Raw genomic sequence first — 12,087 nt, 5'->3', positions numbered from 1 at the left:
CCAAATGTTTAATGAATGATTCCCTTCCTTCCCTGGCTACTCCACATCCAAGAGTAAAAAAATATTTACTTTTATGAACTTGGCAGTACATTAGGTGAGCAGTGTTCCTGGCGCCAAAAACAAAAGCTACTTGATTAAAGCTAATTCATTGTGTCCCTCTTGTCACAATCCTGGACAGGTTGTTTTGACTTGTTAGTCTGAAGATGTAAAACCCTGGCCACGACAAGGAGTACCTATGTTATTTTTCCTCAGTGCCTAAATAACATTTCAGACTGCCAAACCCAAGACTAGGCAAAACCCATTTTCCATAATAGTTATTTTCTTATGCTTTTCTTTTCATCCTGAAGGAAGTATTTCCTGGAAAGAAAAGGGATAATCACATCTCTGCCATCACAATAATATCCACAGATGTGCTTTGGTCTTTAATAAGCACCAGATCTCAACACGTCCTTCAGCGTGATTGTAATAATTAGCAGAAAAACAATATTGTGTGAAATGTGATACAAACTTGTCAAACTTTATTGACGAGTTATAGCCTAATCCACAAGATCCTTGTTAGGTTGTGTGTGTGTGTGTGTGTGTGTGTGTGTGTGTGTGTGTGTGTGTGTGTGTGTGTGTGTGTGTGTGTGTGTGTGTGTGTGTGTGTGTGTGTGTGTGTGTGTGTGTGTGTGTGTGTGTGTGTGTGTGTGTGTGTGTGTGTGTGTGTGTGTGTGTGTGTGTGTGTGTGTGTGTGTGTGTGTGTGTGTGTGTGTGTGTGTGTGTGTGTGTGTGTGTGTGTGTGTGTGTGTGTGTGTGTGTGTGTGTGTGTGTGTGTGTGTGTGTGTGTGTGTGTGTGTGTGTGTGTGTGTGTGTGTGTGTGTGTGTGTGTGTGTGTGTGCGTGCGTGTGACACCAAGGTCTTTGAGGTCCCGTAAACAAGTTTATTTCAGGTTATGCATTCTAGCAGCCTCTATACCTCTCTGTTTCAGTCCTGTTCGCAACGAGCAGTTTCAGTGCCTGTAACAAGCGATCCGTTTTTATCATACAAATGCGATAATTATCGTACATCTAGCAGTAGTGCACAAGCCCGTACCATCGAACTACATTCAGATCAAACTTCCAGACTAGATGTTGAAAGATCAGATAAAATATATCCAGCAATAGCATATAAAACGTACCGTTAAAAAATAAACATATTTTGGGTTCAACGTTGCACGCGCAAATTTTTCCAAGATCTCTTCACACACACATACCTACATCGATTGTGGCTGCGATTCTGAACAGCTCGTTCCGAGAGGGAGGGTTCTGAATCACACACAAAAGGCACAATGCACATATTTCACATTTTCTCAGTGTTGGGACAACAACTCGTTCTGCAAAAACAATGCAAAAACACAGGAAAGGGCCATTTCCACAATAGGTCCCCTTTAACCCTTTCACTGCCACACTACCAAAGGGTTAACCCTTTCACTACCACACTACCAAATTGTTAACCCTTTCACTGCCACCCGACAAATGGTTAACCCTTTCACTACCACGCGACAGAAGGTTAACCCTTTCACTACCGTTAACCGCCTGTAGTGTGGTAGTGAAAGGGTTAACCTTCTGTCGTGTGGTAGTGAAAGGGTTAAAGACAGCCCTAATCTGGATGTCACAGGGAGATTGAGTGGTGACAGGCGTCACACTGATATAAGGCGGAGGGGGAAGTAGCTGCCTGTGGGAAGAAAATTCCTGCCTGGGCAGTAAGACTGATGGTCTCCCTCTGAGACACCAGCAACACCAGCAGCAGGCGGCCCCACTTTCCCACCTGTATTGTTGTTTGAACCATAAATCAAACTTCTGAGCTCCTCCTCCACCGCTGTCACAACACAAGGACACAGAGAGAATGTCATGGTCCACTGCCATATTCACACGGCGGCCATTTTTCTCTTACATCATACGCTCAGGTTGGGATTCGTGTGAATATGGTCCATTTGTTCACTCATACAACTCCAAAGAATGAGGAACTTGGGCGGGGGGAGGGGGGGGGGGGTTGCTCCATTGCAAATAATTGTGTGTATTTTGTTTTTCAATATGAGGGTAGGGTTCAAGTTGAGAGTGAGTTGAATCAAACCCTGATGTGAGACACTACGTACTTTACTCTCTTTTTTATTTGTTTTTCTTTTTTTAATTTACGATTGTTTTCAGACGAAAAACCATTTATGTAAGTCCGTTTTTTAAATTTTCCGATGAACCAATGTTTTCAGAGCTAATTAAATTATCTGAAGATGGTAAGCGGGAGTGTTTGTGTACATTCGTAGTTAAAAACAGTAGGGCTGTCTTAAATACTTCGAAGCTTCGTTCGATGGCATGAGCTTCGAACATAAAAAAAAAACCGAAGTGAAAAAAAAAAAAGAAAAATCCTCCAAAATGCATCTCCAAGGGAATATCCCTTGGAGTTGTACATGACGGCGACGCCACACAAAACATTAATAAGGCTATGCCTATGCTGCTATGACTAATGTGTTACCAAGTTGGCTAATTTAATTGTAATCATCTGCTTTTGTAGGTGCATTGTCTGATATAATTATAAATTATAAATTAAATATAATATAATTGTTTGCTTGATAGACGAAGGTTGCAACACAATTATGTAATGTCATGTCGTTGGCTGTGAGAGCAGCCCCACTGCACCCAGGCAGCGCAGCCGAGTGAAACCTTGTTGGCTGCGTCACAGTCACGAAAGGGGCTACTTAATTAATTTATCCAATCCACTTTATTTATAGAGCACATTTAAAAACAACAAAGTTTACCAAAGTGCTGTACAAGTCCCACAACATAAGATAACAAAAATAAAAAAATAAAATATTATAATATATATATATATATATTTTTCCCCCGAAGCTTCTAATTAAGATCTAAGCTCGGCCCCGAAGCTTCGATTGCCAAAAAAAGCTTTGAAGGTCAGCCCTAAAAAACAGCAGAGGTTGAGTGCGTTTGGAGCGATGTATCACATTCAGATAATTGGGACGACAAATAATGGACTTTCCAAAATAAAAAATTTGAAACAGACTTAAAGGAGCGCTTCACTGAAAAACAATGCTGATTTATTTTGCACATAATGTCACACACATCCCAAAACTCAGTTTTGCACATGTTAATTTAATTTGACAGCTATTGAGAGTAAATTTGTTTGAATATGGCCACCAGTGATATCATATGCAATATCATTGAATCCTTGTGTTGTGTTTATTACCTTTATATTCTATTAATATTCTATAAAAGGATATAATGAAAAGATTGCAATACCTTGTCTTATAGGGACTGGTACCTTTTCATTGAGCGGTAATTAACACAAGGATTCAATGTCCCCAATGATCACTGGTGGCCATAATCATACTCTCAATAACTGTCAAACGTAATGAATGCGTGAGTTTTGGGATGTGTGTGAGATTATGTGCAAAATAAATCTGCATTGTTTTTTGATGAAGTGCCCCTTTAAATGGTTCTTCATTTCAAGTTAACACATTGACTGCCATGCTCTTTTCCCATCTTTAGTCAATGGCGCCAGCGTTTTTGACCATTTTCGCAATGTTTGCGGACCCATCGTGTGTTCTGTATTATAGATATGGAGACAATAGTATGGCTCATTTGACAGGCATTGTTTATAGTCCAAGAGTGACAAACCAGTTCATTTCTACATACTGTAGTTTGTGCGCTATTACACGCTAAACATTGCCCCTTTCCAAAATAATCCAGTCTTTTTTCATAGATCGCGAGATATGACGTGTTATATGCATTATGCCAAAAATCATTCTGGTTGCTTGCCTGAAACCCCAAATACTTCCAAATCAAAGGTATATACCATATACATATGTGTCTTCACAAAATCATCAATGGGGGGGGGGTGGTCGTTTTAACTAGAAACTGCGATCGTTATGCGTAGCATGTTTCAGGTCCGGTAAAATACGACACTGTGATCGGTACAGAAGCATGTTTTACGTAAAGAAAATACCAGCAGGTTACCTAAGATAGACCTTACCTCAGTCAGAAGATACTCCAAAATGAATAAATCCTGGCGATCGCAATTACTCATGTATATTGGGCATGGCTACCATACGGGAAATAATAGCTCTGAGGCACCAAATCTTCCACCGATTGCTATGTTGTGATCCACTCCTAGGCAGAAACAGCCGGAGGAAAGTCAGTACTGGAAGACAAGTGATATCCCCAGTTCAAAAGGTAGGCGATACTGCCACCCGGCGAGATTCGATCGTCATTGCAATTCCAACGTAGGCAGATGTGCCAAGGAGACCCAGGGAGCTCCGGCTGAGTGTATAGAACGGGGATCAAAGGAAAAAGATCAAAGGATCAAAACCCGAGAATTCTCTGTATGGCGTTCAACCGCTGGCGGCAAAACCAGACTTTTCTCGGGTTTGGCGCAGAAAGGGTTAATGTGACTATGTGTGAGGCGTCCCTCAAATGTAACCGTTTGGATGCTGTTGCTTCTTCTCAGGTGGTGGCATTTCACCCGGCATTTTCCAAGGAACCAACGCCATCACAGGTTCAACCCCATTCAATCCTGCGCAACAAGTGAGTATTTACGTCATGTTCCACTGAGCCAGGGCATGAAAACCAACAAATATTTACAAATGTTCAATTCCTGAAAAGTTTTGCTCTTTTTGGAAATGTCAGGTATTCGCCCGACAGCAACGAAATGTATGTTTTACCTGATGGTTGTTTTCCGGCGTGTCTCCATCTTGTCAGGACTTCTCAGCGTACTCCTACAGCCAGGGCCAGTACTCTCCATATTATAACTCCCATCACTATAACAGCCCCTACCTCGCCGGTAGCAACATCAGTCCCACCGCCATCACGGCCCCGATAGCCTATCAGCATCCAGAGCACCCAGCCATGCTTCCCAATCACAGCCCAGAACCACACATAGGTAAAAGAAAAACAACAACATTGTTTTATTTTTTTTAATATGTTGTTTTCTAAACTAAACTAAACTAAACTAAACATGTATTCATGTGTCAACTCTGTGTGTGTGTGTGTGTGTGTGTGTGTGTGTGTGTGTGTGTGTGTGTGTGTGTGTGTGTGTGTGTGTGTGTGTGTGTGTGTGTGTGTGTGTGTGTGTGTGTGTGTGTGTGTGTGTGTGTGTGTGTGTGTGTGTGTGTGTGTGTGTGTGTGTGTGTGTGTGTGTGTGTGTGTGTGTGTGTGTGTGTGTGTGTGTGTGTGTTCCAGGAGAGTACCACCCGCCCCCCAGCCCCCCCACCCCAGGTAAAGAGGAGGCGGTCCCTGCGAGGCGGGGCTCCGATGGGAAGCTCAGAGGCAGGAAGAGAGCCAACGACCCTGCTCCACCTCTAGACTCTGATATAGAGGTACACATACACACACACACACATGCAAATATATACACATAGACACACACATACTGTATACACACTATATACACACACACAGATGAACCCATGTGGTTTCATAAAGGCTAAAGAGATGTCTCTCTGTCGTTCTGCTGCAGCGTGTGTTTATCTGGGACCTGGATGAAACCATCATCATATTCCATTCGCTTCTCACGGGAACCTTCTCCACGCGGTTTGGCAAGGTACAGTGGTGCAACGGCCCTCTCTGACGTTTACTCTTTAAGAGTACGGGCTCCGTCTCGCAACACGACAGCACATAACACAAGTCCCCACAAAGGCAAACCGTAGCGTAGGGCACTACGGGTACAGTATAGTGGTGGTATAGTGACACGTCAGATCCGTGGAAAGTACGCAAGCTAGCTCTCAATAAAGCCAGTTTGACTCACCGTGGTGATGTGGCGGTGTCTCATCTCTCATGCCGCAATTCATTCCTGGCCGCTTTCCAAGCGAATGGAGAGCTAGCCCGCATACATTCCACGGGTCCGACGCGTCACGCTCATACTGTACACGTGTAGAGGGGTGCAGATATAGTGGTAGATGCCTACATACATGTACAGTAGAGGACAACTCTGTCCTACGAAGGCTGACGGCAGTAGCTTAGTAATTGCTGTTTGCCTCCGTATAGTGCAGTGTTACGCAATGTGTACACTAATGTGTCAATTATTAAAAAAAATTTAACTCACAACACACCAACGTAATCCCGCTGCATTCAGATAGCCGGCAGCGGCGAGAGGGTGGACTGCTTATTTGCCTTAGCGGTCCCCGGGCCGAGCGCGCTCGCTGTGGATCTGACCTCGGGGTTCTGACGTGTGAGCATTTTCACACACTGCTTGTTTTGCCTCCCTGCCCTCTTGTATCTTTACACAATGAACTGGGGTTGTTTGGCCGCCCCGGAGTCCCGCCGTGTGATTGACAGCCAGCGGGGACCTTTACGTAACGGGGCGGGCGGCTGACGGAGGGTAAAAAGGACAAGCGGTGCGTTTCTTGTTTTTGGCTCCGGCTCCGTGTTTTGAATTCTCACGGTCCCCCGGTGGGTTGACACAACGCTGATGGGAGTTTTGAGAGCTGCAGCGCTTTTCAGGCTTCAAGCGGGTTCAGCTGCACCAGGCCCTGCATGCCGTTGTTTTCTTTCTCTTTTTCCTCTCTGTCCGGGTGGGGGTGGGGGGGGGGTGACAGAGAGAGGGAGAGGGAGAGAGAGAGAGAGAGAGAGAGAGAGAGAGAGAGAGAGAGAGAGAGAGAGAGAGAGAGAGAGAGAGGATGTGTTGAAATCTGACTGATGTGCCAAATTCCTGATTCCACCCACCGCCTCTACTGACTCCCCGCTGCTGCAACCAAGGAGTTCATTCAGACGGGCGGTCTGACTTCAAGACTCAAACACGCAATCGAGGAAATCGAATGATCGGCGGGCAGGAATAACAGTTCCGCTAACAGAGAGACTTCCCCCCAAATTGAAGTGATAGATAGATGATGGTTTAATATGAAACGATGGCATGGAATACAGCATGAATGTAGCATAGCGGAACGAATGATGCTTCATCTTCGGTGCCGATGAGGAGCACGGAGCAATCCCTGCCGTGTCGCACAGGCATTATAGTTTTTCATTCGGTTTTTATTTCTTTCTGTTTTAATTTTTGGGTTTTTATTTCTATTTAATTTGTCATTTTTGTTTTCAATTCAGTTATATATATATATATATATATATATATATATATATATATATATATATATATATATATATATATATATATATATATATATATATATATATATATATATATATATATAAACTACAATAAAAACTAATACTGAAGCTAAAAAAACTAAACTCAAACTTTATGAAGGCAATTGATTAATCTAGACACCCCAGTCTCAATGAACATATGCACCAATACCTCCTCACACTTGCCGTATTGACAGAATCGACCAAATGTACAAAGACTGAAACTAAACAAGACATTTAGTACACAATATAGTTCAGTACGTTTAAAAAAAAAATCTAAAGTCTAGTTTTTATTTTTATTTCAGGTAACAAAAATGGAGTTTTCATGCCTAGTGTTAGTATTTAGCTCACAGGAATGATGCACTAGGGTTAAGGAGGTTAGGGTTAAGTCTTATAGTAGAGGAGGTAGTATAATATAATTAGGTCTCTTGCCATTAAGGAATATTATATCATATTATTATTATATAATAAGCATTATTATATAACCGCATTAAGGTTTGCAAGTTGCATCTTATTATTATTGTTATTATATCATGTTCTATCCCACCTTTCATGCAACAACTAATAGACGGAGCAATATTCCCGCGGGTTGGTGGTGTAGGGATAGTGGTATGGGGCAGCGCTCCACTTGTGAAGATAGTTGTGGTTATGATTAGCTACAAGCCACATTAAGTCCTATAACCCCAGCAGAATGAACCACATCATCAGAAAGTCACACCCCTGTCCTGGCAGGCTGCTGGTCCCATTCACACAGTACCTTTGCTGGCGGCTTAATGCCAGAACAACAATGCAATGATAAGTGTGCTAAGGAGCCAGAAGAGCAAAGTAACAACAGTAAAGAATAGGTAAAGAAAAAGGTTATGCACCTGCAAGACACAGAATAAACATTATATAATACAATATAATAATTAACAATAAACATGTATTACAATAAACAACAATAAACATTTTGTATGACAACAGCAGAGAAGGTACAGTAGGATCATTTAACTGAATATACTTGTCTACATAAAGTGTGTACATTTAGGAATTGTGTTCTTTAAATCTTAAAATCAGAAAATGTTTCACCCCAGCTGACTAGATACTGGAGGTGTGGCCATCTGCATGTGGCCTTTGTCCTGCTAATTGCTTCCTACTATACTAATGTCTTCTTTACTACTATGTACTCATCACAGCACCCAAGTTTCAGCACTGTTTGAACATTGTTACTCAGAGTCGTACCCTTCCTGCTGACTTGTCGTACAGAACTTGTAAATCCCTTTGGATAAAAGCGTCAGCTAAATGACTAAATGTAAATGTAAATGTAAATAAACTCATACAGGCAGGTCATAAGAGCCTGTCCTCTGATTTTGTCATTGTCCTTGATCAAAGGTACTGGCGACTGAGACCATCATTGTTAGAAAGGAATTATAGATTAGATTAGATTAGATTAGATTAGATTATATTATATTATATTATATTCAAATCTATTGTCATTATACAGCACAGGTACAGTACAACTTAAAGAAGTTTGGCATCCAACCAAAGTGCAAATGTAGCAGTAAAGTGCAACAGCAATATACAATGTACCAGGTGATTAAACTGGGTACAAATTGTACAAATTAGTACTACTGAGTGTAGTGCTAATCAGATGTATGTACAAAGTTGTATTATAGAAGATGTAAAGAAGATTATACGCTCACATGTGGATCAGGGACGACCGAAGCTGAATAAAAAAGAAAGTGTGCGTGTGTGTGTGTGTAGTGTGTGTGTGTGTGTGTGTGTGTGTGTGTGTGTGTGTGTGTGTGTGTGTGTGTGTGTGTGTGCGTGCATGCGTGTGTGTGTGTGTGTTTGTGTGAATTGGCTAAAAGGGGGAGTGGCCTATCACAAAAAGGTTGCAGCTATTGCAAATGTTTGGGCATGTGTGAGTTGGGATCGGTGTAATCTCTGAAAAAATCACTACATCTCTCTCTCTCTCTTTATCTCTCTCTCTTTTTCTCTCCCTCTTTCTCTCTCTGTCTCTCTTTCTCTGTCTCTTTTTTCACTCTTTCTTCTATTTCTCTCTTTCTCTATCTCTCTCTCTGTGTGTCTCTTTTGATCTCTCTCCTCTATTTCTATTTCTATCTCCCTCTCTCTCTCTCTCTCTCTCTCTCTCTCTCTCTCTCTCTCTCCCTCTCTCTCCCTCCATCTCTCCCTGGACTCCCTGGTCTCATTTCAAAGGGACCGAGTGTGTCTTGTTCCCATGACAGGCAGATAGTGAACTCTCACAGTAAACAAATGTTTGGAGCTATAGGTGAGGGACAGGCCCAGGCCTATAGGGAGCGGAGAAGACAAACGGCCGTGTTGAAAGGTGCTAGTTGTCACCAGCTCAGAGGACTGAGATACACATGAGGGGTCGATTCCATCTGCAACAGCCTCTTCCCTTATCTCATCTATCGCACGCACGCGCGTGTGTGTGTTTGCGTGCGTGCGTGTGCGCGCGTGTGTGTGTGAATTTTCCTCCATGGCCAAGTTTCTTCTTTTTTTTCTATACCAAACATCCGCCGCAGAACAATTAACCCTTTCAGCTGTTTTTGAGAAGTGAATGTTCTAATGATGATGTCACACTGGTGACTGTTGAAAGCTACTGTGTCTTCTAATCGTAAGATAGGAAAGTCTTATATTACCTGAAAGTCTTTTATTACCTGAAAGTCACCTGAAAGTCTTTTATTACCTGAAAGTCTTATATTACCTGAACGTCTTATATTACCTGAAAGTCTTTTATTACCTGAAAGTCTTATATTACCTGAACGTCTTATATTACCTGAAAGTCTTATATTACCTGAAAGTCTTTTATTACCTGAAAGTCTTATATTACCTGAAAGTCTTATATTACCTGAAAGTCTTAGAGTACCTGAAAGTCTTAGAGTACCCGAAAGTCTTATATTGAAAGTCTTAGAGTACCTGAAAGTCTTATCATACCTGAAAGTCTTAGAGTACCTGAAAGTCTTATCATACCTGAAAGTCTTAGAGTACCTGAAAGTCTTATCATACCTGAAAGTCTTAGAGTACCTGAAAGTCTTATCATACCTGAAAGTCTTAGAGTACCTGAAAGTCTTAGAGTACCTGAAAGTCTTATATTACATGAAAGTCTTATCATACCTGAAAGTCTTATATTACCTGAAAGTCTTATCATACCTGAAAGTATTATATTACTTGAAAGGAATTGGTAGATTTTATTATTATTATTTTTTTTTTTTTTTTTTTTTTTCTTTCTTGCATTCATGGATTATCTGAAAGGAGCAGCATTTTGTATTCCTCCTTGGTGCCTCTGTATTGAAATGCTCTTATTCTTTGGAGGAAGCTGATTACAGACAATTACACCCCCCCCCCCCTTTGTTTCCTTTGAATGCTTTTTTAACCTCAACTCTCTCACTTCATCTCTCCCTCCCTCCTCCTCCTCCCCTTCACTCTCCTCCTTGTCCTCCTATAGTCTTCCCTTTCTCCACCCCCCCTGCCCGCTCTCTCTTTTCTCTTCTTCTACCCCTGTGCCATAGTTTCTTGTATTTTTATTCTCCCCACTCACTTCAATCACACCAGGCACTAGACAACCAGGCCAGGCTCGAGGAGGTGCTAGACAGGCTTGAGGAGGTGGTAGACAGGCTTGAGGAGGTGGTAGACAGGCTGGAGGAGGTGCTAGACAGGCTCGAGGAGGTGCTAGACAGGCTCGAGGAGGTGCTAGACAGGCTCGAGGAGGTGCTAGACAGGCTGGAGGAGGTGCTAGACAGGCTCGAGGAGGTGCTAGACAGGCTCGAGGAGGTGCTATGAGGTGCTAGGCAGGTAGGCTGGAGGAGGTGCTGGGCAGACAGGTTTGAGGACGTGCTAGGCAGGCAGGCAGGAGGGAGGGGGTACTGTAGGAGGTGCTAGGCAGGCAGGCAGGAGGGAGGGGGTACTGTAGGAGGTGCTAGGCAGGCAGGCAGGAGGGAGGGGGTACTGTAGGAGGTGCTAGGCAGGCAGGCAGGAGGGAGGGGGTACTGTAGGAGGTGCTAGGCAGGCAGGCAGGAGGGAGGGGGTACTGTTGGAGGTGCTAGGCAGGCAGGCAGGAGGGAGGGGGTACTGTAGGAGGTGCTAGGCAGGCAGGCAGGAGGGAGGGGGTACTGTAGGAGGTGCTAGGCAGGCAGGCAGGAGGGAGGGGGTACTGTAGGAGGTGCTAGGCAGGCAGGCAGGAGGGAGGGGGTACTGTAGGAGGTGCTAGGCAGGCAGGCAGGAGGGAGGGGGTACTGTTGGAGGTGCTAGGCAGGCAGGCAGGAGGGAGGGGGTACTGTAGGAGGTGCTAGGCAGGCAGGCAGGAGGGAGGGGGTACTGTAGGAGGTGCTAGGCAGGCAGGCAGGAGGGAGGGGGTACTGTAGGAGGTGCTAGGCAGGCAGGCAGGAGGGAGGGGGTACTGTAGGAGGTGCTAGGCAGGCAGGCAGGAGGGAGGGGTACTGTAGGAGGTGCTAGGCAGGCAGGCAGGAGGGAGGGGGTACTGTAGGAGGTGCTAGGCAGGCAGGCAGGAGGGAGGGGGTACTGTAGGAGGTGCTAGGCAGGTAGGAGGGAGGGGGTACTGTAGGAGGTGCTAGGCAGGCAGGCAGGAGGGAGGGGGTACTGTTGGAGGTGCTAGGCAGGTAGGAGGGAGGGGGTACTGTAGGAGGTGCTAGGCAGGCAGGTAGGAGGGAGGGGGTACTGTAGGAGGTGCTAGGCAGGTAGGAGGGAGGGGGTACTGTAGGAGGTGCTAGGCAGGTAGGAGGGAGGGAGTACTGTGGGAGGTGCTAGGCAGGTAGGAGGGAGGGGGTACTGTAGGAGGTGCTAGGCAGGCAGGCAGGAGGGAGGGGGTACTGTGGGAGGTGCTAGCCAGGCGGGCAGGCTGTCATTTCAGACGAGCTAATCTGACGTTCACCTTTGGCTGACGTCTCCTGTTCTCTGTCTCACTGCCATTAAAACAATACACACGCACACACCTACTCTTCCACCCTTGCACGACAACAAT

At 44.3% G+C, this 12,087-nt stretch overlaps 1 protein-coding gene across 4 annotated transcripts in view; it reads left to right on the top strand.

Annotated features, from left to right (window-relative positions):
• Window positions 1-12,087, top strand: part of eya2 (EYA transcriptional coactivator and phosphatase 2) — a 50,031-nt gene that overhangs the window by 24,918 nt on the left and 13,026 nt on the right. For all 4 annotated transcript variants that reach the window (XM_084317185.1, XM_084317183.1, XM_084317184.1 and 1 more), the window contains 4 exons: window positions 4,474-4,550; window positions 4,725-4,905; window positions 5,205-5,341; window positions 5,482-5,565. In XM_084317185.1, coding sequence (XP_084173311.1) covers window positions 4,474-4,550; window positions 4,725-4,905; window positions 5,205-5,341; window positions 5,482-5,565 — 479 coding nt within the window. The remainder of the gene's footprint in view (window positions 1-4,473; window positions 4,551-4,724; window positions 4,906-5,204; window positions 5,342-5,481; window positions 5,566-12,087) is intronic.

Source organism: Notolepis coatsorum (assembly GCF_963971535.1).
Source record: "Notolepis coatsorum genome assembly, chromosome: 6".
Lineage (NCBI taxonomy): Eukaryota > Metazoa > Chordata > Actinopteri > Aulopiformes > Paralepididae > Notolepis > Notolepis coatsorum.
The sequence above is the reverse complement of the archived record's forward strand: the minus strand, read 5'-3'. Positions and strand labels throughout refer to the sequence as shown.